This window comes from Rhinopithecus bieti, unplaced genomic scaffold (assembly GCF_001698545.2).
Source record: "Rhinopithecus bieti isolate Rb0 unplaced genomic scaffold, ASM169854v2 scaffold_9981, whole genome shotgun sequence".
NCBI classification, from domain to species: Eukaryota; Metazoa; Chordata; class Mammalia; order Primates; family Cercopithecidae; genus Rhinopithecus; species Rhinopithecus bieti.
The window spans coordinates 1,448,981-1,474,510 of NW_016806838.1; the positions used below are offsets into that span (position 1 = coordinate 1,448,981).

General features: G+C 40.0%; 1 protein-coding gene across 6 annotated transcripts in view; it reads right to left on the reverse strand.

Moving 5' to 3' along the window:
• The window catches only part of RUNX2 (RUNX family transcription factor 2), a 242,607-nt gene that overhangs the window by 45,903 nt on the left and 171,174 nt on the right, over nucleotides 1-25,530 (reverse strand). For 5 of the 6 annotated variants that reach the window (XM_017878096.1, XM_017878094.1, XM_017878092.1 and 2 more), the window contains exon 6: nucleotides 13,002-13,175. The exons of the other annotated variant lie outside the window; for it this stretch is intronic. In XM_017878096.1, the coding sequence (XP_017733585.1) occupies nucleotides 13,002-13,175 (174 nt within the window). The remainder of the gene's footprint in view (nucleotides 1-13,001; nucleotides 13,176-25,530) is intronic. 6 annotated transcript variants of the gene reach the window in all.

Sequence of the window (25,530 nt, forward strand, 5' to 3'; positions counted from 1 at the left end):
GAGAAAACGGGAGTGTCGAAAATGATGCACAGAGTCTACTAGCTTAGAACTATGCCTCTTAATTGCTACCAGGGTCAATCATCCTAACACAGAGAGGCAGATTTACCATTTCCTATCTTAAACTATTTCTGTCATATTACTGTCATTCATAATACAGATATACTCACACTTATACAAACACACATTCATACATACAGAGATTCCCGTTTCAAAACAATCTACACTAACTATGAAACATTAAATTCTATGTCTTTTCTAATAACCCTGTTAGCTAGACTGGAGTTTTAGAATGAACTTTCTCCACTCATTTCTGGTTCTTTTGACTAATAGGAAACCGTTTGCAAACAAACGGCCTCCTCCAAGCATAGGAAGAGCCGTAGACTGGAGGCTCTGGCACTAACTGTGCAGCCGTGGACCAATAATTTACAGCCTCTGGGTCTCAATGTTTTCACCTGTAACATGGGAGGGGGTGGGTTATCTCTAAGATGTTTTCCAGCTACAAATGCTATGATGCTAACCACTCAGAAGAGTGAGCTCCCAACCCTCAGTCCTTTCTGGAGACTGTAACGGCATCAGAAATGACTGAAGCCAGGCAGAGCTGACTTGGGGTGGCTATGAAAGGTAGCTGACAGTGCAGCACCTGCCATCACAGAGCATCTGGCTCATGTCCACTGAGAAGCCCCAAGAGTAAGGTGCGGACCCCCCTTATCGTCCCCACCAAGGGCTTTCTCCAGCTGATCTGGTGGCTCCCAGAATCATCTGGCAGGAGACAGATCCATGTGACAGAACCTAAACAAGGAAATCTGAGGGAAAAAAAAAGCAGCAAACTGGTTAAAACTGGAGGCTACATAGGGTACACCAGGCATGACCATAGGTTAAATTACAACACACACAATGGGAGAAGAGAGAATTAGTAAACTTAGGAGACAATAAGCAGGGAAGAGAATGAAAAATGATATGTATAACCTAAGATATCATATCCTATAATAAAATGTTAAAGAAAAACCAGAAGGAAGTTGCATTGTTAAGACAAGGTGATGAGAAGCGCTCTTAGGTATCACCAACTTTTGCTGGATAGGGATCATAACTGTCTTACAGAAAAGGCTGGGCATTTCTTGTTTTAAAAAAAATCTAATAGAAGAAAAAAGGGGCTATACCACATGTCACACCTGTCCTGGCCTCTCAGCCTTGGCATAGCCTGAATCTCAATGGTAAAGCCAGAAGGGGGAAGGAAATGAGATACAAAAGGGTGGGACAAGAACTTGAAATGTTACTGAGATGTGATGCTGGCAAGGGAGAGAGGCCCTTAGTTCGAATCATAGTATTGAACTGGGTGTGGTAAATTCAGGTTCAAATCGGGCTGATGTCAACATCCAGGGAATCAGATATGGCAGTTGGAGTATTATAGGAGGTCCCAGGCATGGTGATACCTGATGTCACATGGATGATTATATCCATCGTTCTAGTAATTGTCTCTCAGTCATTCATTCATTCATTCAAAAAAAAAAAAAACTATCAGGTATCTATCTACTCTGGTATTGTGCTAGGCACTTAGAATATTAATGTTGAATAAAAATAGACCTACTCCCTGGTCCTATGGAGTTTTATGACATAATTCCTGGTCCCATGGAGTTTTACAGTTGGGTAGGAGAGACAGACACTAATCAAATAATCATATAACGATGGTAAATGCTAAAAAAGAGATGTTCATGGTACCATAAAAATGTACAGCGGGGGAACTCCAACCACACTGAGCATCAGGGAAAGCTTCTCTAAGGTAGTAAATATTAAGCTGACATGAATGACATGAATGACAAGCAGAAGTCTAGAAGATGAGTAGGGGAGGTTAAGAGAGCTTTAGGCCTGCGTCCAGCTCCTGGGAAGAAGGCAGCATCATTTTTTTTTTTATGGACTTGATAGAAGGCCTGTGTTTAGAGCACTGTGAAAAAGGTTCAAAATAGTATGAGATGAGAATGGAGAGCAGGCAGGGAGGAGTCAGGCTGTGCTGACCCTGCTAGGCCATGCTAGACATTTTAATCTTTATCCTAAGTGCAACAGGTCACCTTAGAAGGTGTTTAGGTATAGAGTGACATAATCAGACATGCATTTTTAAAATCTTCCTCGGGCAGCATCCTAACAGAAACAGGGCAGAAGTCCAATCTAGGACCAGGCGTGCAGGAAAGGGTGTGGAGAGAAAACAGCAGCTGGAATGGACACAGGGGTGGAGCCCAGGGGCTGCACTCAGGCTTCAGGCTCTTAGCTGCCTCCACACAACCTCTGATCATGGGGGCGAGGCTCCTGAGATGGCCTCAGGCTGGATCAGGATGAGTTCTGGATGGGTAAGGTGAGCCTTGAGTAATAGGCCTGCCTTGGGCCTACAGCTGGGAGTGATCTGAGCCAGCTCCACCTCACACCTTCTAATTCAGGGATAGAGCCTGGGCATCTGTATGTTTAACAAGCTCCCCAGATGATGTGATTATGTGCCAAATCAAGAACAATGGGCATAATTTTTATTAACGAAATTTAGAAAGGAAAATTACCGAACCCTATTTTGATTTAATCTTCCCTATCAAAAAGGATGATCTTACATAGAAAGAGCAGAACAAACATGCGTAAGAGGAAATTAAGGCCCAAGAGAGGTAAGGAGATAAGGGAGAGCAGTGTGCTGTTTTAGATGAATTCAAGTCTCTGCTCCAAGATAAATGATATCCCCTAACACGCCAAAAATGCAGGTACCTAGTACTCAAGGGGCTGCTTCTTGATGGAGCAGGGTCTAAAGAGTTCTTCCTTAGATTAAAATATGCCTCCCTATAACTCCAATCACTACTAATCTTAGTTTTGCTCTCTGGGATTACTACTCCACATGACAGCTGTTAAATTACTTGAAGATAATGTCTTTAAAGTTTATGACACAAAATACACTAGGTTTTACATTCCCTTATTCCATTTATCTTATACTGAAAACAGCATTGCTACTGGTAAAATCTAAGTTGCTGAAGCTAAGTTGTTTTGGAGCCACTGTTGGTGTTGACTTGCTTGCAGCCCACTAACAACACTTTCAATAGCCAATGTGCAAAGAACTTTTCACATTTGATCCCACAGTGACTATCAGAAAGCAGAATGGGTTCACTAAAAAACTGTCTCCTAGAAGGCAGCTCATCTGTCTTTTGCATATCTGGACCTCGGCAAGATATATGCCTTATCCCTAAGTAATTTATAGCTAGTTAAAAAGACTGGCAGAAAGTGGTCATTAATATATAGATCATGGTCAGTTTAGACAGAGGTATATGGTGGCATAATCCAGGGCACAACAGTCTTATTTCTGTCCAGCATCTTCACCAAAGTCTTGAAGGATTAGAAGTGACCTTCCAAGCTTCAAGATGAGACAAAGTTGTGAGGAATAACCCAACACAACACAAGAAGAATCAGAACTATAAAACAACCCTACAGGATGGAAAGAGGAGGTGAAAGCAACATGATGAAAGGAAATAAGAGCAAAAGTACAGTGCTGCATTTTGTCAACTACAAGACAGGATGGGGGAGCCAGATCCAAGAGCAGAGTTTTTCATTGACTGACAGCCACAATGTGATGGGATAACGAAAAGTTAACACAAACTTGGGATATATTAACAGAACATTAGTAGAGCTCTACTTGACCTGGTCAGGCATAGCTAGAGGATTGTGTTCTCAAGAGGCAGCGTCAGGCTGGAGCACTGGAGAAGACAGGGCAAGGTGTGGGACCTCCATCGGTCATATGAGGAATGGCTGAAGGATGGCTAAGAGTGCCCATCTACCTTCAACCTCTCCAGATGACACTCCTTCTCCTTCCCACCTGAACAAACACTTGGATTTCCCCAGATAGTCCCTCTTAACCTTTCCACGCGGCTGATGTTCATTTTCCCAGTCAAAATGGGTCAAATCCTCTTTGGAAGTTCTTTCATCTTTACTGTTATCTACCAACCTGCAAGACATTCCTCCACATGGGAAAGTGGCTCAACATCTTCCTTGTTCCCCTGTCTTGTACTGAGTCCTACCCAGTCCCAGGGACAGACGGCCCACCACAGCCTAGCCCACTCCTAGTCACAAACTGCAACCACTGCGGGAGAGAATCACATAATCGTGCCAATTGGCTCTTCCCATGATCTCTACCCTCACTGGGTCCTCAGAGATGCTCGTCCAAAGTCATTTTCCATTCCCATCATTCACCCTGGCAATAGCTCCAAACATTTCTCATTCTAAATCTTTCCCCCTACACCCTCACCCACTCCCCACCTAAAACTGTCTGTCAGGTTTCACCTTCCTAAGACACAGATTTCCAATTTCAGCTCTGAGGAGTTCAGAAATCTCCTAGCACCTCAGTTTTCATATTCACTATATGGTTCACAATCTGACTCTTCTGTTAAATCTTGTCTTTTTAAGTCTATTAAAACCAATTGTTTCAAACCATTAAAAAGTAAGTCTTTATTACAATAAACAAAGCCCTAAAAAGAATCTGATGCCCCTAACTGGGAGTAGTGCCATACAGTTCTATTCCTGGAATACTTTTGCATATAAAATGAAAACACTTTTTAGACTGATCATATCTATAATATATTATTGTTGCTATTAATACTGCATAGTCAATGTACACCAATTCTCTGTGTGAAGCCGTAAGTGCATATCCATTATTTAATGTGAAAATACACCACCAGGGCATCTTTGTATAAAGTGCATGCCTAACTTGCCCCTCTGCTGGGTTACCCCTTAAGTTAATATTTCCTTCAACGTTAATCTCCTATTCTGATCCTTTTGCCCACAGTCCATCACAAAAGGTAAAATGGGGCAAAAAAAGGACCCTAAACAACTAATAAAGGGGATACGTATGCATACATGTGGGTATACACATATATGTATATATACTATACATATAAAACTAAAACTAAATATAAAACAAAAAGAGAAAGATGATGTGTTAGAAAAGAACAGGAGAATGAAACCAAGACTTCCTCTGCATGGAGACCTAAGGACAGGCTAGAAATGGAACTGTTTCGGGGAAGAAGGATAAAATGAAGCATTATATAGGAGATGAACTCTTCTTATCACAACTAAATGTTAACTATGCATCTTACATTCCCAGATAGAAGAAAATTACAAAGACAACTTTTGAAACAAAAGTTAATTTTCCAGGAACATCACCCTCTCTACTTTTCTAAAAGCATAATAAAGTCAGATCATCTTCAGTTAATAATGGAACGCCAACAGACAGAAATCCAAACACAGCACCTTTAAGAAGCTCATCTGTGGATACTGCTAACAGGCTAAGCAACAACATAACGGGTTGACCACCAGCCCTTCCCAGAATCCCAGGCAGCTTCATTCTTTAAAGCTAGCACAGCCTGCACCTAAAGTCTACTCTTCCTCATAAGGTGGCTGCCAGAGCAGAATCAATATGAAACAGTGTTTACACACAGGATTTGAGCCCTTTTTAAAAATAAGGATTGTGACTAGCAACCTCCTATACAGAGATGCCCTGTTCACACATGTGCAAGGCAGCAGCAAATTTACCCAACTGCCGCACCTGAATGATCTCAAAGGATGAGGCTGGGACAAAACTTCCCAGGAACTTCAGAAATTACAACACTGCACCACCAAAGTAAAAGAAAACCACTTCCAACAATCTGTCTTTGAATGCAGTGACTTCAGTTCCTTGACACAAGTTGCCTACAAGTGAGCAGGACCACAGTGGCTGTGAAGCCTGAGAATTCACTAGACTCCCACTCTCCTCCACACCCACACTGATGGTACCCTGCTGTCATTCTTCCTGCTCACCAACAGTCACTGAGCTTCTTAGGGGTCCATTCGCCCTCACACTCACAGTCACCATCACCCCAGGCCCACTTCGTCTCCCAACTTGTTTCACATTAAAGAATCATGTGGTCACTCAGCACTTGAACACAACAGTAACTTAAGACACATGCAACTCAGCTGTGCTTTCTGATTTCTGAAAGGATTACACTAGTAAATGTTTTGGGACAAGCACAGTGGAATCCCAGGACAGCCAAACATATACACAGCCTAATACCAACTGGCCTAAATGGCTGAGGCTCCCTTAATTTTTGAAGGAGCTCTGTTTGCTGAGGGAATACAGAATCAGACTGAAGTTAGATGGAAACCACTTCAGCCACAGTAACTGCTGATAAGATTATTATTAGACAGGATGTCTGGCAAGTGGTTTTTACCTTAAATACCTGCCTTACATAACTGGAATCTAATCATTTAAATGATTATATTGCATTTTAAAGTATAATTCAGATATTCCTAATGCTAACTCCCTTTTATGAAAATATTCTAAGTATCCTAAATCATGTCTAACGGACAGAAGAAAAAGAAATTAGTCCTGCAGGACACATGTCATTTAGACTGTTGGCAACAAGCCCAACTTGATAGGGATGAAGGTGACTGCCTGTTAAGAATCCGGAACTCACAGTCAACTGTAATAGCTGAAATGGCCTCCAGCAAGTCATTTCTCCAAGAATCGATTTCTTCCATCTGTGAAATATACACTTTTAGAATTGTTTTAGGCCTTTGGTTTGTAAATGGTAAAGAACTGCATAAATGAAAGTGACATACAGAAATTGGAGGAAGCTGAGCCACGATAAAGTACATTTCAGCTTCCCAAGAGTACTTGGTGGTAAGTACACAGGGCCATGGAGCTATGGAGAACTGCCTTTAATTCCTGTATTTACCACTTACTAGTAGTAAGTGGGACCTTGCGTGAGTTATTCCACCTCTCTACCATCAGTTTCCATAATAATGCCACCTATCTCATAGAGCTGTTGTGAGGAATGTATGAGTTAAACTCATTAGAACAATGCCTGACACATGATAAGCATTTAATAAATGGTAACTAACAGTAATTCAATCAAACAGACACTAGAAAAATATTACGGCTAGGATAATGGTGGGTGCCGCTTCCTGAAGAGGTCAGTGACCCATTTATTCATTGATCACCCAACCAAAAGTCAGGTAGTGAGCAGGTACTGTGTAAGACAATGGGGGACACAAAGATGGATAAAACACGACTCTAGACTTGGAAAAGTTCAAAGTCTGATGGAGGAGACAGACATGTGAACAGTAATCATCAGCACATGGAACAAGATATAATCAAGGGTTGTACAAGGTGGCACGGGAGCCTGACTCGACTCTGCTTGGGTAGGTTGGAAGAGGCTTGACAGAGGTGGCAGCATTTGATTTGAGTTTTGAAGAAACAATAAAAATGTGTTTGGAAAGCCAGAACAAGGAAGAGTGTCTAGGCAAAGAAAAAAGCATGAAATACAATAACGTACTAATTTAAAATTAAAAAAAAACAAGTGAAACTTCAAATGAATTGCTAAGGAGAAAGCCACAATAAATAGCATGATGGAATATCTAGCAGCCCGTGCAGAAGTGTCCAGAATCTCCTCCTGAGTGAAGGGCAAAGAGGGGTCTGAACCAAGGAAAAAAATGTCCCGTGCACTTCCTTCCAGCATTTACATGCAGGGAAAATCAACTTTCATTGAGTGCTTAGAAAACAACCAAGACTCAAAAGAACCAAGAGCTGCTTTTAAAGGAGAAAGGAAATCACGAAAGGGAACCCTGCAAACTAGCAAGAATCATGAGAAGGGAAGCCCCTTGGGTGTCTGCAAAGACAGTTTTATGAGCCACTGTAGGAGTGAGAATGTTGAGTCTCTTCTTTCTTAGCATCTTCTTTTCTCCACCCAACTGCTTCTCTGAGCTCCCCAGCCCCACTCCATCTTATCCTCCCTGAGTCTTCCCCACATCAGTAAATGGCACCACCATCCTCCAATTGTCCAGGCCAAAACTCTGAAGTCCTATTTTCCCCTCACCGTCAGCGAGAGTTGTGAGCTCTCTTAAAAAAAAGAGAGTATTCAGAATCCTTCATTGTCCTTCCATCTCCATTGCTACCACCATTAACTTTCTCGGGCTACTGCAGCAGCTTCCTGAACATAATTCTGCTTCTTTCTTTAGCCCGTTATGGTCCCTTCAAACAGCCTCCAAACAGGTTTTATTATGCATGTAAATGACATAATGTCATTCCCTTGCTTCACATCCCCACTACACTGGTACCCCACTGCAGTCAGAACTAAACCCAAGCGACTATTGTGGCCCCAAAACTCCCCATAATCTAGGCTTTGCATGAGTTTCCTACTGCCTGAAATGTCATTCCTCACAGATCTTCAAAGCTTTTCAAAGGAGCTTTTCTCAACTTTCCAATCAAAATTAGTTCCTTCCTTCCCCAAGTTGTTATCTATCAATTATCCTATTTCATTTTCTCACAGCATTTATTATTAACAGAGATTATCATGTACATATGCTTATTTACCTATTTATTGACTATATCTGACACTAAAATATAAGCTCTTTGTGAGCAGAAGCTGCAATTCTCTCACTCACTTGCATCAATGCCCGGCAGATAACAAGCACTCATGAAGTATTTTTTGAAAGAGTGAATAACAGAATAGCAGCACATCGCCCACCCTAAAAGTGAGATGAACGTCCCAATCTACCAAACCAAAGGGCCTGGATCAGCATTATTTTTTAGGTGTAGCGGACCCATCTAGAGGATAATGAGTTTAAAGATATCTTAAGCAGTATCTCCCAACATCATACCCTGACTCTACCGCTATCGCCACTTTCTCAATCAAAAGAAGTGAACATTTGTGACAGACTAGGAGTTTCCTGGCACCTAGAGACAAGCAGCAGATGTCTGAATGATAAGAAGAGGTCTAGAGGAAGCAACTTCCCCAGGAAGCTGTGGGGAGGCCCTGGGCCTTCAGCTGAACACCAGCCATTAAAGACTTCCACAAAGTATCACCATCAGACACGCACTGCAAAGACACCAGGGAGGCAACACAGAATCAGACTGAAGTTAGGTGGAAACCACTTCAGTTAGGTTCTAGCCACCACATGGCTAGAACTTTTGGCCCTAGGAATTGCAAGAGACACTGGAAAAGGTGAACTATGAAACACTAAATGCTTATGACTTCCTCAATTTATGGTTGCTAATTTCATTTCACTCTTCTGGGAGTTTAAAGGCATCTCTGCCTTTTATCTTGGCAAGTGGGAGAACTAGAGGGGACTATATAGCCATGATCATTATCTACAGTTTTGGGGTAAGAGCTTGAGATATCAAGAGTAGCAAGCCAATCACAGAGAAGTAACTGGGCCCTTCCTGTTACAAATCTCTTGTCCAAAGTATTACACGAACTAAAATGCAGATACGGCATATTGCAAAGAAGTTACAAAATCCATTACAGGCAAGAATTTAAATTTAGTCATGCAATTACATTAACCCTAAACTGGAATAAAACCGAACGGTTTAACTATGTAAATGTTTTATTGAAATGTGATTTAAGCTGCTGCCCATCACTGGGGAACAATGACATCCTGGGACAGGAAATTAGAAGAGTTCATGCTACTAAGACAGATATGATATCCTCTCAACCCTGACTGCACTGATTTCTTCTCACCTGAACTTTCAATAATTCACATTTAGTGAGACACTGCCACTGGGCTAGCCACAAAAGAAAATAAATCCCTGTAATAAATCCCTCAAAGAATGTACAATCTAGCAGGGTAGAAAAGGTGAATATACAGTGTCCTTAAAAGAAGGCAATCTTAACTAAAGCTTAGAGGATGGATACACTGCCTTTGGATGAAGGTTCCAGAACTCTTTCCTGAAGAAGATAACATAGTAGCCTTGGAGGATGGGTGGAATCTTGTCAGCAGACAGAGACTACTGTAGATGCACGGCTGAGTAAAGGGGTACAGAGAGAAGCACGTGTACTCAGGAATGGTATTACAGTTGGGGCACAGGATGTGGTATGCCAGGGCTAGGGAGGATAACTATCTCTTCAACTATAACTAAGAAGAGTGCTTTTCTTCTCTCTTCATATTACCTAATACCAAGTTTGCTACATGGGGTAGGTCCCAAATAATACTTTATTCAATAAACAGAGAAGTCAATCCAGAGATTTATTTATTTATTTATTTATCTTGAGACAGAGTCTCGCTCTGTCGCCCGGGCTGGAGTGCAGTGGCCGGATCTCAGCTCACTGCAAGCTCCGCCTCCCGAGTTTACGCCATTCTCCTGCCTCAGCCTCCCGAGTAGCTGGGACTACAGGCGCCCGCCTCGTCGCCCGGCTAGTTTTTTGTATTTTTTAGTAGAGACGGGGTTTCACCATGTTAGCCAGGATGGTCTCAATCTCCTGACCTCGTGATTCGCCCGTCTTGGCCTCCCAAAGTGCTGGGATTACAGGCTTGAGCCACCGCGCCCGGCCAATCCAGAGATTTAAAAATTAAATCTATTCAATTCATTTTCACGTTGCTGCTGCTCCAGATGTTCCTGGGCTTTCCTTTAAAAACTGGGTCACAGTAGAACACTGCATCTCCTTGGTTATGGACAGATACGGGCGTTCTCTTACTCACAATATGGGAACATTTAAAGAAAGCTCACATGGCCAAGAGTGGTTGGGGTGACAAGTATGTATGTGGACATCTGGAAATTTGGAAAGTTTGAGAAAAGTTGTTGGGTCCAATACCTAGTGGATGTTGAAAAAAAAAGAAGACTGGTCTATAAATCAATTCTATTACTACTATAATCCCAAAATGAAGAGCACTAATACTCATAAAAATTCCAAGAAGCTATCAGTACCTAGAAATTAACTTGTTTTATATTTTCGTTTTCAGAAATATATCCAGTGAATGTATTCCCTGGCCTGCCAGTAACTCGCTGTGCAACTGCAGACAAGAAGCTTAACTTCCTGAGCCTCCCAACAGGGAGGGTGAAGAGAAGCTGACAACTGGAGGAGGGCCAGGCCTGTGGAGGTGGCCACACTCCCAATCTGCTCAGATGCATTTGTGGCACAGGCAAGCCCCACACCTCCTCTGAGCCTCACTCTCTGCATGCATATCTGCTAGGTGGGGATGCCGCTAAAACACAGATCCTCTTCACAATTTTTCCAGCCATTTGTTTCACGGTGTCTAAGGTACCTTTAGGTTCTAAAATGTCCTCTGGATCTATTTTATGATCTCATTTTTAGATTTAAGGACAAAGCCTTGAGAGAAACATCTTCTTAAGTGAATCTAGCAACATGCAGGCTCCAAAAGCCATTTCTAAAGCATTAGTCATTAACAACATAAATAGCAGACAAATAATGATTAGAATACAGAAGTTAAACATTTAAAAAGCCAGTGGTTGCCAAATCATAGAACATATATTTATATATATTTTTATTAGTCATCATAAATCCATTACAAATCATATATAAACATATATATATGTGTATATATATATCCACATTTGCTTCTACAAACATACACACACACACACACACACACACACACACAGTCTAAGGATTACTATAAAGACAAAAGGAAAGCTATTATATGCCTTAATGAATAATCTAAAGTCTACTACTTTATTTTTTTTACATATGTTTAGGTGGTATAAGCATGGATTTCTTATATGCATATAGTGCATTGAGGTGAAGTCTGGGCTTTTAGTGAACCCATAACCCAAACAGCGATCACTGTATCCAATGGGTCATTTTTCAACCCTCACCCCACCTCCCACTCTCCCACCTTTTATAGTCTCCAAGTCCACTACTTTAAATGCAGTAGCACCCATAGCTACAAGCTTCAAATTCACAAGTTAGTGTGAATTTTACTCTTGTGTTTTTATCAAAGACATATGTCCAGTGAACACATTGACTTTCCAATCCCACATATCAATGTTTAAAGTTTTATATAGTCTAAAACATGGCCATTCTTCAAAGGACAATAATGTTCTTAATGCAGATATCTGGTTATCTTTAGTGTTTAGATGTTTGATTTTTATAATTCTATATTATTTTTTAAAATATACACTCATGCAAACTCATACATTCAGACTAAAATACATATACTCACAGAAAGTGAAACCTACTCTAAGTAACTATCCAAGAATACATTTACATAATATGGGCAGGAGAGAAGAAGAGATAGGTCATTCCTTTTATAAACAATTATGTTTTGAGACCATTAAGAACATTCGAGCCTAACCACTATAAACAAAAATCCAACCATAAAAAAGATCCATGTTGAGAGCTTCTTACACATTTTGTTTTGACTTACTTTCCCTCTATTCTAGTCCACCTCTACCAATGATAGCAACTAGATGACATGTAAACTTCCTTTCAGCTCTCAATACTTTTATCTGTAAATTAAAGATTTATAATAATTAATACACTCTCGTCATCACAAGCTAAAAATTTTCAAACTAGTCTTTAAATAAATCTGTGTTTGCACAAGTGGGGCAAAAAGAAAAGAGTTGGGGATCTTAATGCACCAAATGTGAATGATTAGTCTGTAATGTAACGCCGATGTTAATTTCTCAGAAGAAAGGTAAAGTAAGTAGCTGACTAGAATTTATAAAGAGAAATGTCGAATGGGGAACCAGAGCTAAACGTAAATCAGAAGTGAATTCTGTGTGCCTGATGAGTCACTCATTGACCTTGCCTTATAACTACCAATCAAGGCTTCCTGTTCGCCCTGGGCAATTTTTAAGCAGACTTAATGAAACAGTTACACATGCAAGAAATGTAAGCCCAAATCTGAGACGGTAACACTAATTTTCTAATAGTAAGGGTGTGATGTTATCCCCTGCACCACCTGGATACAATATAGAAATGTATAATAAACATTCTCCCAAAGTGCATTATTACCATTCCACCTGGGTGTAGACTGAGATTGCTGCAGAGTAGAGCATTAGTAGAAATATCCCCCAAAATGTTATCCCCAAGTTATTGAATGTTATAATTCTTTTAATAAAAAAGAAGAAATCAGTGTCTTCAAGTCTTGATTCTTTAAAAATAAGCCGCTTCACAGCTCCAGGAGTTTTGAAGTGAACACATCTCCTCTGGTAGCCCCTCACCCCCAGCCTGCCAGCGTCTATGCAAGTGAAACCTATGAATCTGTCTTACCTGTAATCTGACTCTGTCCTTGTGGATTAAAAGGACTTGGTGCAGAGTTCAGGGAGGGCCGTGGGTTCTGAGGCGGGACACCTACTCTCATACTGGGATGAGGAATGCGCCCTAAATCACTGAGGCGGTCAGAGAACAAACTAGGTTTAGAGTCATCAAGCTTCTGTCTGTGCCCTGGAAATAGCAAATCATAAAATAAAAGCATATTAATTAGCTGAACAATTGATCATGCTAAATAGATATGTGAACATACAAACTGGGAGTTTAAGCCAAGGAATTATCAATATTAATATTTATAATGACGTGTCTACATAATGCCTTCCATTTCAAATTGCTTTATGAGCGGTATCTAGTGGCCAGCATTCCTAGCTGTGTTTTATAAATGGAGAGCTGAGGTCTCAGAGGGCAACTTGGAGTCAAGCATCAGTAGAGAGGCCGGACACTAGGCGCCTTCTCTGGTCTTCTCAGTGAGGAAAAAAAAAAAAACAGGAGAGGTGTGTATTGGGGGTGTTTGCTTGTTTCATGATGGAGGAAATCCCCTCTGAAAGTTCAGAGAGTCCATGCATGTTAGCCACAATGTCACAAAGCTGGAGCAGAGACACAGACAAACACATTTGTCAAAGGGAAATTTCCATGAAGACCATGGTGACTTTTCTTTAACGTTACAACTACTCTTTACTAAGACTCTTTTCTGGAAAATTAAAACTCAAACCTAAACCCCTCTAAGAAATGAAAAAACAGAAATGTAAGCAGGGAAACTCAAATTCTCGAGGAATCTGGATATTTTGTGATATGCCAGAGCTGGAAAGTGTATAATAAACTCTGTTAAATCAGAGATAATGCTTCTTTATTTTAAATCCACTACTGTGGTTTTGGAAAAGAAGCTGAAATATACTCTTTGAGTAAACATGTGACTGTGACAATTCATTATCTGGGGGGCGGGGGGGAACCTTTCTATCTCTCTACCAGTTTATTCAAGTCTAAAACCTAAGGAAATTCTGAGTATTAGAGAAATACACAAAATTAAAATAAACCAAGGTATTAAGACTTCTTAAAAATCATCAAATCATTCTTAACAAAAGACATACTAGTGTCTTGGTGCAAGTATAACACAAAAGCATCTGAATATGGGTGTGCCATAGTAGAGTAAATCTATAGGGTGGTGCTATTGGGAACAGATGCAATGCCTAATAGAGAAACATAAATGGACTGTGGATTCCTTCCTCCAGATTCTGTGCCAGTGAGGCCCTAGGGTGCTGCCCCAACATTTTAGTATAACTATTAAGTGACTGAAGCTGATTCGAGGAAGAGCCGCCAAGATGATGATGGGATTAAGAGTTTGCCCCTTGAAGAGAAACTAAGGGAATTAGAATGGCATCCATAAAAGGAAAAAACCATGAAGAAGGTTTATGACAAGCCTTCAAGCATGAGAGTTTCTCACTACTCTACGGGTAACGCAAACGTCTTAGCTTCCACTTAATACAGAACAAGAGGAATGTATCAGGATAGGGTTAAATTGAATATTAGAATTTCCCAACTATAAGCTGTCTTCGTAAGACAAATTCCTTATTTTATTTGCCCCAAAATGCATTTTCCTGTCTCCTTTTTCATTGCCTACCCAGCCCAAAGAAAACAGATAGGAAGCCAAGGCTTGGTAATATGAGTGTAGCTGTCTCCACGGCCAAACGTGTTCCAACTAGACCCATTAACTGAAATGCACCCACCACCCTATTTCCTGCCAGTGCAAGATCTTGGGCATCTGCTATAACAGAGGGACTAGACCTAGGAGAAAAATGAACAGGAAAAATTAGAGAAATTCATTGTTAACGGTTGTTTTCCCCACCATTACTGTTTTGTATACAGATTACAAATAGATTTTAGCTCCCTAGAGGACTTTTAGAGATGACCCAAAACAGCTCCTAGACCCTGGCAAGTAAAGTGTTCACCTATGAAGTGACTGAGTTTTGCAGAGGTAGAATAACTAGCTTATGGTCCTCGGCTGCCGACTAGCTCAGCCTCAACGAGGATATAGCCCTGGTCAGAGGTGACTGAGCTTTTCCATTCATCGTGTGGCACCATCAATGCTGGTATTCTAGCTTTCTCTTCCCTTCCTCTTCCAGCTGCCATGGAGGACTGAAAATATCCAGATCATATAGAGTGAGACACCTAAGAACTAAGCCCAGTGAGGTGCCAAAGGTGGTTTTCCACATAAGCAGAAGTAGCAACAAGGATTCAATTACAAAGTTAATAATTCACCCATTACCCTAAACAAACGGCTGTAGCCTAACTCACAAAACTTCCATCCGTACATCTTGTTGGGTCTAACTAGTTTCACAATTAGGGAATTATATAGTACTTGTCACAGATCCATGGAGTCTGTGCCTCACACTCACACACACACACACAGACACACACATACACACACATAGTATTGGTGTGGTGTTGATACAGCTGTAAACATTAACAAGAAAGCTTACGGAATTGTCCCTGGAAGTTATTTTTCTTAATAGGCCATATTTTTGGAATGGCAGGTTCCCTGAGGACTGAGGGGAGGGCTACATGATCTTGCATGGTTCCTTTATACACTAAGACTTTACATGGGCTATGGGTCATAAGAAAATTGAATAAGCTTTGCCTCTGCTTTCTATAGCCTTTTCATTAGGTTTTCCTAGAGGCTGTATGAGATGTGAGCCCAGACTGTACATGTGTGAGTACATTTTTACTTTCTCTCAGCCCAGTGCTTTCAGGAGTAATAAGAAGTTGCAGGCAAAAATAAAGGACTTAGGCTAGGACTGGTAAGTGTGAAAAATTTTAAAGCAGGTGAAATTTTAAAACCCTCAATGACCTTTTGGAAATTATCTTCAAAGAGTGCTTCCAAGTATCTACAGGCACCCTAGAATAATTCAGGAAACATTTATCGGCAGATGCACACACACAAAAACATATGCATTTTTCTTTGTAGATATCTGCCCCTTCACAGCCACCACTGCAACCACAACAAAATGCACTCTTCATAATGTATGAAGTACATTGAAGAACAAAGTACATTGAAGAGCAAAAGCCAAACACGTTCTTCATATTTCAACTATGACAAATACCTGTTACCACTAAACCACATCAGGGTAACACTCGAATGATGGGCTGAAAGAGGGTGTACTTAAATCTCCAGCACCCAATTCCTTCAGAAATCAAGAACATAGAAGACCAAGGACACACTGACTAAGTCAAGGACAGGGTATTATGTCATAGAGCAGTGAGGACTAAACCTCATCTAAAGGGCCAAGGAGTAGATCTTCCAAGCAGGAGAAGGGTATGAAGAATGGAAAACTCCTGTATTATACTTGAAACTCTATGTAAAAATGCTCAGTCCTGGATCCCTACTCTAGCTGAACTTTCTCCCAGAATCCTTCCATCCTTGCTGAATAAGAAAATTCCCTAGGGAGTTTTGAAACATATGGATGTCCAGGCCCCATATCAGATCAATTAAATCAGAATTTCTGATAGTGGTACCCAGGGAAAAGGTCTCTTTTTTTTCAAGAGTTCACCACATGATCCAATGTGCAGCCAGGATTGAGAACCACTGCCCAAGGTGATCTCAATCTCATGCACTAAATACCACCTATTTATACCAATGACTCCCCCTTTTCTGGGTTGAGCCCTGACCTCTGTCTTGAGTTCCAGCTTTGTGTGTTCCACTGCCTACTTGACATCTTCCCTGGGATGTTCCAAAGGCATCTTACATGCAGTATATTCAAAACAGAATTTTTTTATTCTCCCCTACAAAAAAAATCCTATTTCTAATAGTCCCCCATCTCAGTAAATGGCACTAGCCACTCAGTTTCCTAAGCCAAAAGCCTAGACATTTTCCTTGATTTCTCCTTATCTTTCTCTCTCTCCACATTCAATCCATTACCGATGAGCCCTGTCATTTCTATCTCAACGCTATATCTCAAATCAATTCAGTTCTCTCCATTTCTACTGACATAACCTTGGCCTAAGACTGTAGCATTTCTCTCTGGGCAGCTGAAAATTTGTCTCCTTTTCAGTTTCCCATCTCAAGAGCTTTCCATATTCCTGAAGTGCTCCTCCCTGATTCCTTGTAGGGCCCACTCTCTCTTACCCGTTAGACCTCAGAACGAACACCACCTCCTATGAGAGGCCTTGTCTGTCTTCCATAACCAAAATAGGTTCCCACCCTCTTGAGCACACCCTCTCTTTATTTTCTTTATGGCAGTCACCACAATCTATAATTATCTTGTGTATTTATTTTTGTCTCTCCTGTAAGACTGTAAGTCTCATGAGAATGAGCCCTCTGTCTTGTTTACAGCTGTAAACTCACGACCTAGTTCAGTGCCTGCTACCCAGTGGGTGCTCAGTAAATATTTATGCAATAAGTGAATGAATGAATATTCTCCTCTTTTAGATAAATTCCTTGAGTGAAAGAAAATTTTCTGGTCCAGGATATCATATTATATATATCATATTCTTTCCCCAAAAAAGTTCTTCTTGTTTGACGATCTAGTGAATCTAGTGGGCAAAACCTTTCTCTAGAGACAAGCCCTTATTCGTGCTTCCTACAAAATTTTACTGAAGGACGTTCGTTTAAGTGAAAACTTGCTTTCTTTCTGGAAAATCCTATTTGCTTTCACTGTAAATCTTAAGCATTGTTGAAAGTCACTGGGAATCAGAGAGATGAAAAGGGCTATAGAAATCATTTAGACTCTAAAGTGTAGAGTAATATATTCTTTTATGGATGAGGACCCAGAGTGGGGACGTGCCTTACCCAAAGTTATATAGTTAGTGGCAGGACCAGACTCAGTTTTCCTGATTGCTGGTCCGGGGCTGTTTTCTCTCCCATTGCCAACCAGCTTATTTCAGCTCATAATAGTTCAGCAGCAGTCATTCAGGGGAAATCATGATCAAAATCAATTTAAAATTAAAACAAAAAAGTGGTTTCCAGAAAAGATTTCTTTCAAAAAGTTGAGTGTGTTTAGTTGAATATGACTTTTGTTGCAATAAATTCAGGGGCACAAGAAGAAAGCATAATCAAAAGGTCACAGCATTCACACATCCTTAGAGCAAAGACAAATGAGAAACAGTTAAGTCCCTAAGCCACAGTCTAGCGAATCACCCCATTGTGCCCTACCCATAATGAAAGTTAGTAACACTACCATTATAACTTCTGCTTTCAAAAATCACACATCTGAAACTGGCACACAAAGACTCTGAAAATGTGGTCTGTGCACTACGAAAGTAAACTTGACTCTGTGTGATGTGACGCATTTTGCCCATTTTTATGAAAGTTGATTGAGAAACATTTAACGACTTCGGAGAGCTACATGGCTCCCCAGCCAGAACCTTACATTCTCTGTACTATATCCACAACCTGATGCACTGCACCAGTCAGCGCACCCTGAAGAATGTCAAAATGCACTTACAAAAAACAAAACAAGGCACCTTTCATGAAGAGTGTGCCATGGGATGCCCAGTCTACCCTAACGTGGCACAGCAGAGTCATTCCGCTGATCACTAGGGCACGATGTTTGGAAGCTCATCTTTTTGGAGTAGTATTTTGACTTGATTTTAAAAATTCCTTACGTATCTACTTGTATCCTAAGTATCATGAAAACATAATTTTTAAATAAAATAAAGTTTAAAAGAAGATCTGTAATAGAGCATCAATAAGGAATCAGTACCATGTCCATATTTGGATCAGTTAGTGCAACTAATGTGTACTGGTTATCTACTACACGCAAGCCTCACTAGGTATTGTGAGGAAGGGATAGAAAAATATATAAGACAATATCCTTGCCCTCAAAGAGTTCACAGTCTAGTGGGGAAGAAAGCAATTAAATATAACTGAAGAAAGACTGTGGGGAGGGCAATCACTAAAATGCCATGATTGCGGATCAGTTGAGAAAATCTGAATATGAACTATTTTTACATATTAAGAAAGTGGTACTTCCTGTGATTATGTAGAAAAATGTCCTTCTTATTTAGAAAGGCTAACATATATTTAGGGATTAAATATCCTGACGTCCAGTATTTGCTTTAAAATATTTGGGCAAAATAGTAGGTGAGGAAATACGCCAAAAAATAAATAAAAGGTGATGGGTAGATAGGATTGTATTCAATATAATCTCTATTTTATGTTTGAAATTTTCGTAACAAAAAATTTTAAAAGTATTTAAGTATTATAGGAAGTACAGGGGAACAATTTATTTTGACTAAGGGGAAAGAGAAAACCGTCACTGACAAGATCATGATGCTGTCCTTGAAGGCTGAGTAGGATTTTGATAAGCAGAGAAGAAACAAGGAAAGTTAGCTGGAAGAAAAAGGATGAAAACCTGACAATAAATATCTTGTGAGACAAGATGATGCTAAATATATATACACACACACACACACACACACACACACACATACATACACACACAAACATGCACACACATATATACACATATCTATATATGTATGTGATATCAGTCTAAACAGATACACACCATTCTTCAAACCACTTTATACCTCTAGTCTTACTACTATGCATTAATTCTTTTAAGCTATGCGGTACCTGTGGGAATCTGCCCTTTAAAGACAGTTCTCGGCTGGGCGCAGTGGCTCACACCTGTAATCCCAACACTTTGGGAGGCCAAGGCGAGTGGATCACCTGAGGTCAGGAGTTCAAGATCAGCCTGACCAACGTGGAGAAACCCCATCTCTACTAAAAATACGAAATTAGCCAGCCATGATGGCACATGCCTGTAATCCCAGCTACTCGGGAGGCTGAGGCAGGAGAATCGCTTGAACCCGGGAGGCAGATGTTGCGGTGAGCCGAGATGGCGTCATTGCACTCCAGCCTGGGCAACAAGAGCGAAACTCCGTCTCAAAAAAAAAAAAAAAAAAAAAAAAAAAAAAGGAAAAGATACCTCTCTTGATGAATAAAACCACACTTTGGCAGTCCAGGAGCCTCATCCACCATGCATTCAGACTTCACTGGAAGAGAGGAGTGACTGGGGAGACATGAGCTAATTTTGCTGTCACCAAGTATACGATTGAATAAAGTCTGGTCCAATACTCTAGGGCTCAAGCCACAGGATATAACAGTTTCAGAATGTTGTGACAATGATCCCTGGAGTATAAAGGAAGAGAGGAGAGGACTTGTATCAGAATTACTATTTCTCAGAGAAAATTGGTTATATGTCCACAGAGCTGCTATTCCACAGCAGTTTTGGAAAAAATAATGAGATCCTTCACTTCTAATCTATCCTAGAAGTGCTACATGAAGCAGTGGGTTCAGGTTGACTAATTTTAAAGTCATGATTGCATTCCACATGTAATTGTTGCATTTCTACTGCTAAGGATGAGCGTTACTGTATCTTAGGGAGTTCAGTCGATGGTTTTCAGCAAAAGCAATAGCACAAAGAAGATTACACAGACTCAAGTACGTTCTTAGGGAAGCCACACAAAATTCTCATCCACATACTTTATTGTAACTATTGAGGCTTTAGATTAAAAAACTTTGATTTTCTGCATTCCTACATACATGTAAAAATGAAAATACTATGGAGAAAAGTGAAAGTCTGCTCCTCTGTTTACTTTCAAATGACTACATTTCACTGGTGGTTTGTGAATGTCTAGAAATCAAAGACCTATATACTCTTGTAATGTTTAGTTAAGCCCTTTGCCTCTCCCTTCCTCCTCAAACCATCCCAACCAGCTTCTCCTCCGATTTCCTTATTTTCATTATCATCATTTTCTAGTCTCTCAGGCTCAAAATCCAGTGTAGGCGTATCTTTGTCACCTCCTTTCCTAGACCCCCATCATCCACTCCAGCCCATTTCTATAGTTTCTTCAGGAATGGGCCCCTACTAGAACCCTCCTAACCTCTGGCCTGTGGCTAATACAACAGAGGAGCAGCCTGGCATATTTGGAAGGGCACCAAAATGGAACCCTGTTGGTCTTAGTTTCCTCATCTACCAAAAAATGAAGAGCTAGTTTCCATGATTTCTGAAATTCTTTCTGCCCACAAATCCTAACATTCATGTCACTTACCTGCTCAAAACCTTTCAATTGTCTTCCATTGTCTACTGAATTAAATAGAGCCCCCTGAGCCCAGCAAACAAGGACCTGGAAAATATGGTCGCAAAATGCGTTGTCACTTTCATTTCCAATGGCTACAACTGTACTGCTCCCAGCCTGTGCTCTACTCACACTGGTCTATCGACAGTCCAAATACACCCTGTGCCTTTGCTCAAGTTGTCCCCTCCACTTGGAACACCCTCTCCCCAACAACTCCATTTGGCAAAATCCCTTCCAAGCTCAACTTGGTCATCACATTGTTCTGGTGCTTCCTGTCTCAAAAGCCTTGATGATCCCTCTGATTTCTATCCCAGCAAGCTCAGGGCAACTACAACTGTGTTTTGTCTACTACATGTGGTTGTGCTTAGGTGCGGTAGGCATCCAGTAAGCATTCACTTACTATGAATTGACATAAAATAATGATACAACATTTCAAACCCTGTTATTTTAGATTTTCCTAGACTTGACTGAGAACCCCTTAAAGATAGGTGTCACGTTTTATGTCTAGCACGAAGTTGGAGACTAGGTACAGAGATGTCACACAACAAATGACTGCTGAATTAATAAATAAGAACATGGATAAATTTATAATTATCTGTACTTTTGTCCAGTAAAGACAAAGAGGACAGAAAAAAGAAAAAAAAAAAGAAGCTGGTTATTGGGAAACATTTCCCACAGTAAAACTGATGAGTCTATAATCTTTGCTGGGAAAGGTTGCTGAGTCATCTTTTTCCCTAAGAGTGCACTGTCTGATTCAGGTCAAAAACTATTTCTGGACTAGAATAATGAAATGGGCTAAGAAACTGTCTTCATGTTTAAGGCCTCTAGCCCTTTGAGCCGCTGGAAATTAATAGCCATGCAATATGACACAGGATAACTCGTGAGTAGAGACAGCCCTAGAGCAATGTTAGTGTGTGGCTTCAGACAGAGGACCACAGATCATAAACAAATCTGCTTCCAGAAGATTCCTCTCTGATGGCATTTCAAAAATGAGCTAACGAAGCTTCTCTCTAAGGGCCCCTCTTAATATATAAACCAATTTCTAAAGGAAAAAAATCATAATCACTACCACATATCTTCAAGAGTCCCCTTTCAGCTCTTAAACAGAGTCAGGCATGTAGGACTCGGCGTTTATCAAGAGAGAAGAGAGGAAGAACAATTTCAACCGAGAGGTCTGAAGCCTTTCCAGTCTCTTGGGTGAAACATAATTATGGGAAGAAAAATATAATCTACTCAAGAGACATAATTACATGGTTAAGCCATAGACTCCATAGAAATATTCTAGGGACTCCAGCTCATAGAAAAAATGTTAAAAGTTGAATTTGCTTTCTTTTAATACTAAAAGGCACCCATTTAGACCACTGACATAAAGTTCACTATCTCAATCTCATAGGTAGTCATTTTTAAATACAATTAGATGTGTGTGAGAGAAACGCGAAGGCCTGCTTCTTTCAAAATTTAGGCTTCTAAGGGTTGAAGAACTCAAGATCTTTGAATAAATACGTTAGTAAATAAAAGAATTGTATGATGTTAATTTGAATGTCTATAAATGCAAGTTCCTTTATAACTTTGAGGTTTTAGGCTGTGGTGAATCACAACAATCAAAGCATACAGTGTCTGGGAGAAAGGACAGATATCAGGCTATGCCAGTATCAGTCACACTTCAGGGAATACATTATAATAAACACGTGCTTACAGTATAATCCCTTTTCTTGAGATAATGGACTAAAAAAACTTGAGACATCTGAAGAAAAAGAAACTTTATAGGAGGTAAGAAGCAAAGAAGGATTAAAATTTTTTTTTAAAAGACCAGATGAAAAGCATCATGGAAATATACAAGATGAGAAGTAATACTTTTTGCAGGCAAGAAAAAAGAGCTAACAGGGAACCTGGCTAACTTCGCTGTAGCTCCTCTCTCATGTCCTAATACACCTCTAACCCACTATGCTTCCTTATGACAAATCTACTGATATTTTCTCATTTCAGACCTACTACGCAAATTTGTTTGCCTGTTATTTCCAAGGATGCTTCCATCCCTTCTTACTCCAATTCAAAGTACAATTACATGAATTAGGATTTTTCAGAGTTGTAAGAGAATATAGATTTCATCAGACCAGGTTCTTCCTTTTAGAAAAATAATTAATGCCCAGAAAATACCGAGACTAGCTTTGAAGTCATGGAACCAGGCAGCGACACTGGGAGGCAGTCCCCTAAACGGCCTGAGCCTCCTTTTTCCTATACCAGGCTGCCACTGAGGGAAGGAAGAAGGAAACGTGGAGCAAAGAGACCAGAAGGACACATTAAGAAAAAGTGCAGAAGCTTACTTCAAAGATGTTATTACATTACGCCCAGTCTCTCTGACTCCGTTTTATCAGTTGTTCTCCTACTAATTACAACTCAACATCCACACCATCCTGGACCCTGTGAATCTTCATCTCTCCCTTGACGTTACGGGAAATGAACAAAAAATCTCTTTCTCTATGTCTACACTTCACTTCCAAAACTTAGTAAAACTTGAGGGTTTTAGTTCCAAAAACATTTTCTTTGCCTTCTTTTTCTATAATATGTTCACACATACCACAGTTCTTTGTGTTTCGAGCACTTATAGAGACCCCACTGAGAGATGTAAAGATTTTTTTAGCGGTAACATTTTCAGCAATGGAAATAGCAGTTTTCGTAGCTGAACAAAAAGCATCACTGTTTATTTGCCAATCCAGCTAAACATGGATGGCATTATTCTTCAAAGGGTGCAGTGACAACTAGTCTACAAACAGACTGTCACGCAATTCCTGGATCCTGGCTCAATTTCCTTAGCATGCGATCTTTTCTGTTTCTCTTTCATTATGATGGTTTTGTGCATATTTTATGTGAGACAGCGAGTGAGACAGAGAAACAGAGACAGAGTGTGTTTTAAGCAAAGAGAAACACTACACAGATGTAATTAAAAAGGCAAACGGCTCCTGTCTTGACATTCACTGCTGCAGCAGCAGAACATCATTCTCAATTTTCTCATTTCTGTAACAGGAAGAAAATGTTAAAAAGTAATAACCAAAGAAAAAGTCAGCCAACTCCCACAGCCTGGTCTTGCTGTGCTGAATGGCAGAGAAGATCACAGAGGAAGAAAAAAGAAAACGACAGAAGAAAGGAGGGGGAGAATTTCTTGCTTAAACTGGACCTAGTCCAGCTGGCAAGAAGAGGTGGTTTTCTTAACGCCTGCAAAACCTGATTACTTTTTTTAAAGGAATGAAGAAGAAGGAGATGTAAACACAGCCATTAAAACAGATTTAAGGTACTTAGTTTTAATCTAGTCTAAGACCTCTTCAATTGTATGCTGCTCTGCAATTCTCTGCTTGCTAGACGTTAATACAGCGCATAGGCACATGTCAATGTCTTCTAACCAGTGAACGCTTTCCGCTGAGCTCTGTGGTTACCCTCTCAGGTCAGGCATGGAAGGAACAGCAGCTTAAGCAATAATGGATGCATGTCTGTTACGTGCTATGTCTGTCAGAAGTCTGTTTTACGACATTAAAGGACTATTGTGTTTATATCTACACAACAGGTCTTAAACAGATTGTTTAAACATGATTAAACAAGAGACGTCTTTGAAATAACCCCCCTAATAAAATTCAGATGGGTAAGGAACTGAAAAATGCAGTCAACAATATTTTGAAAAATCATTTCTCTCTAAGCTGCAAGGGTAACATGATATAAACTCCAAAATAAAACAGTTTTTACAAGTTAAACTCAAAGGATTACCTCATATATCAGCACCGCTTTCCAATGGAATAGCGTTTATCCACCTATCCATCCACCCTTTCTTAATGCTGTTGCACAAGTTGCTAGTCTTGATAGACAGATAATTGCTTTATTCAGCCAGGTGTAATGAAGGGGAGTCTATTGTGTTAATCCCAGTATTCTTATCTTCTGTGAACTCTGAATAAGGAACTGAAAACTCTACCTCTTCATTTCAGAACTACTGGAGTTTACTCACATTCAAATCTGTTAAAGTGTTCTTACATTCCACTCTGTCACTAAAGGTGCCAAGTATTTTGAGTAGGATCAAGTTATTGTTATATAAAAAGGAATCAAGAGTAGTGCTAAATGGAGTTAGAAGATAGCAAGTTTTACTCTTTTTTTCAAAGCACAACAGATTTTTTTAAAGTGTATTATTCTTAAGAAAAGGAAGCAGGTTGGTGTGGGTTAATATTAAAAAACATCCTTCAAGTGATTACATTTAAAACCTTTTTTTGTTTTTCAAAAGCAAATGTAGTGTTTAGTTTTGTGCATATCTGCCTGCTGGCTTCATGCTGAATTAATCAATAATGACAATTTGGTGAAATGTTTTTCTTTGGTCCATATGAAATATATTCCCTTTTCCATATATATGTACATATATGTGGTTATAAATTTATATTATCTCTATTATATGCATACATATGTGTACAGAGAG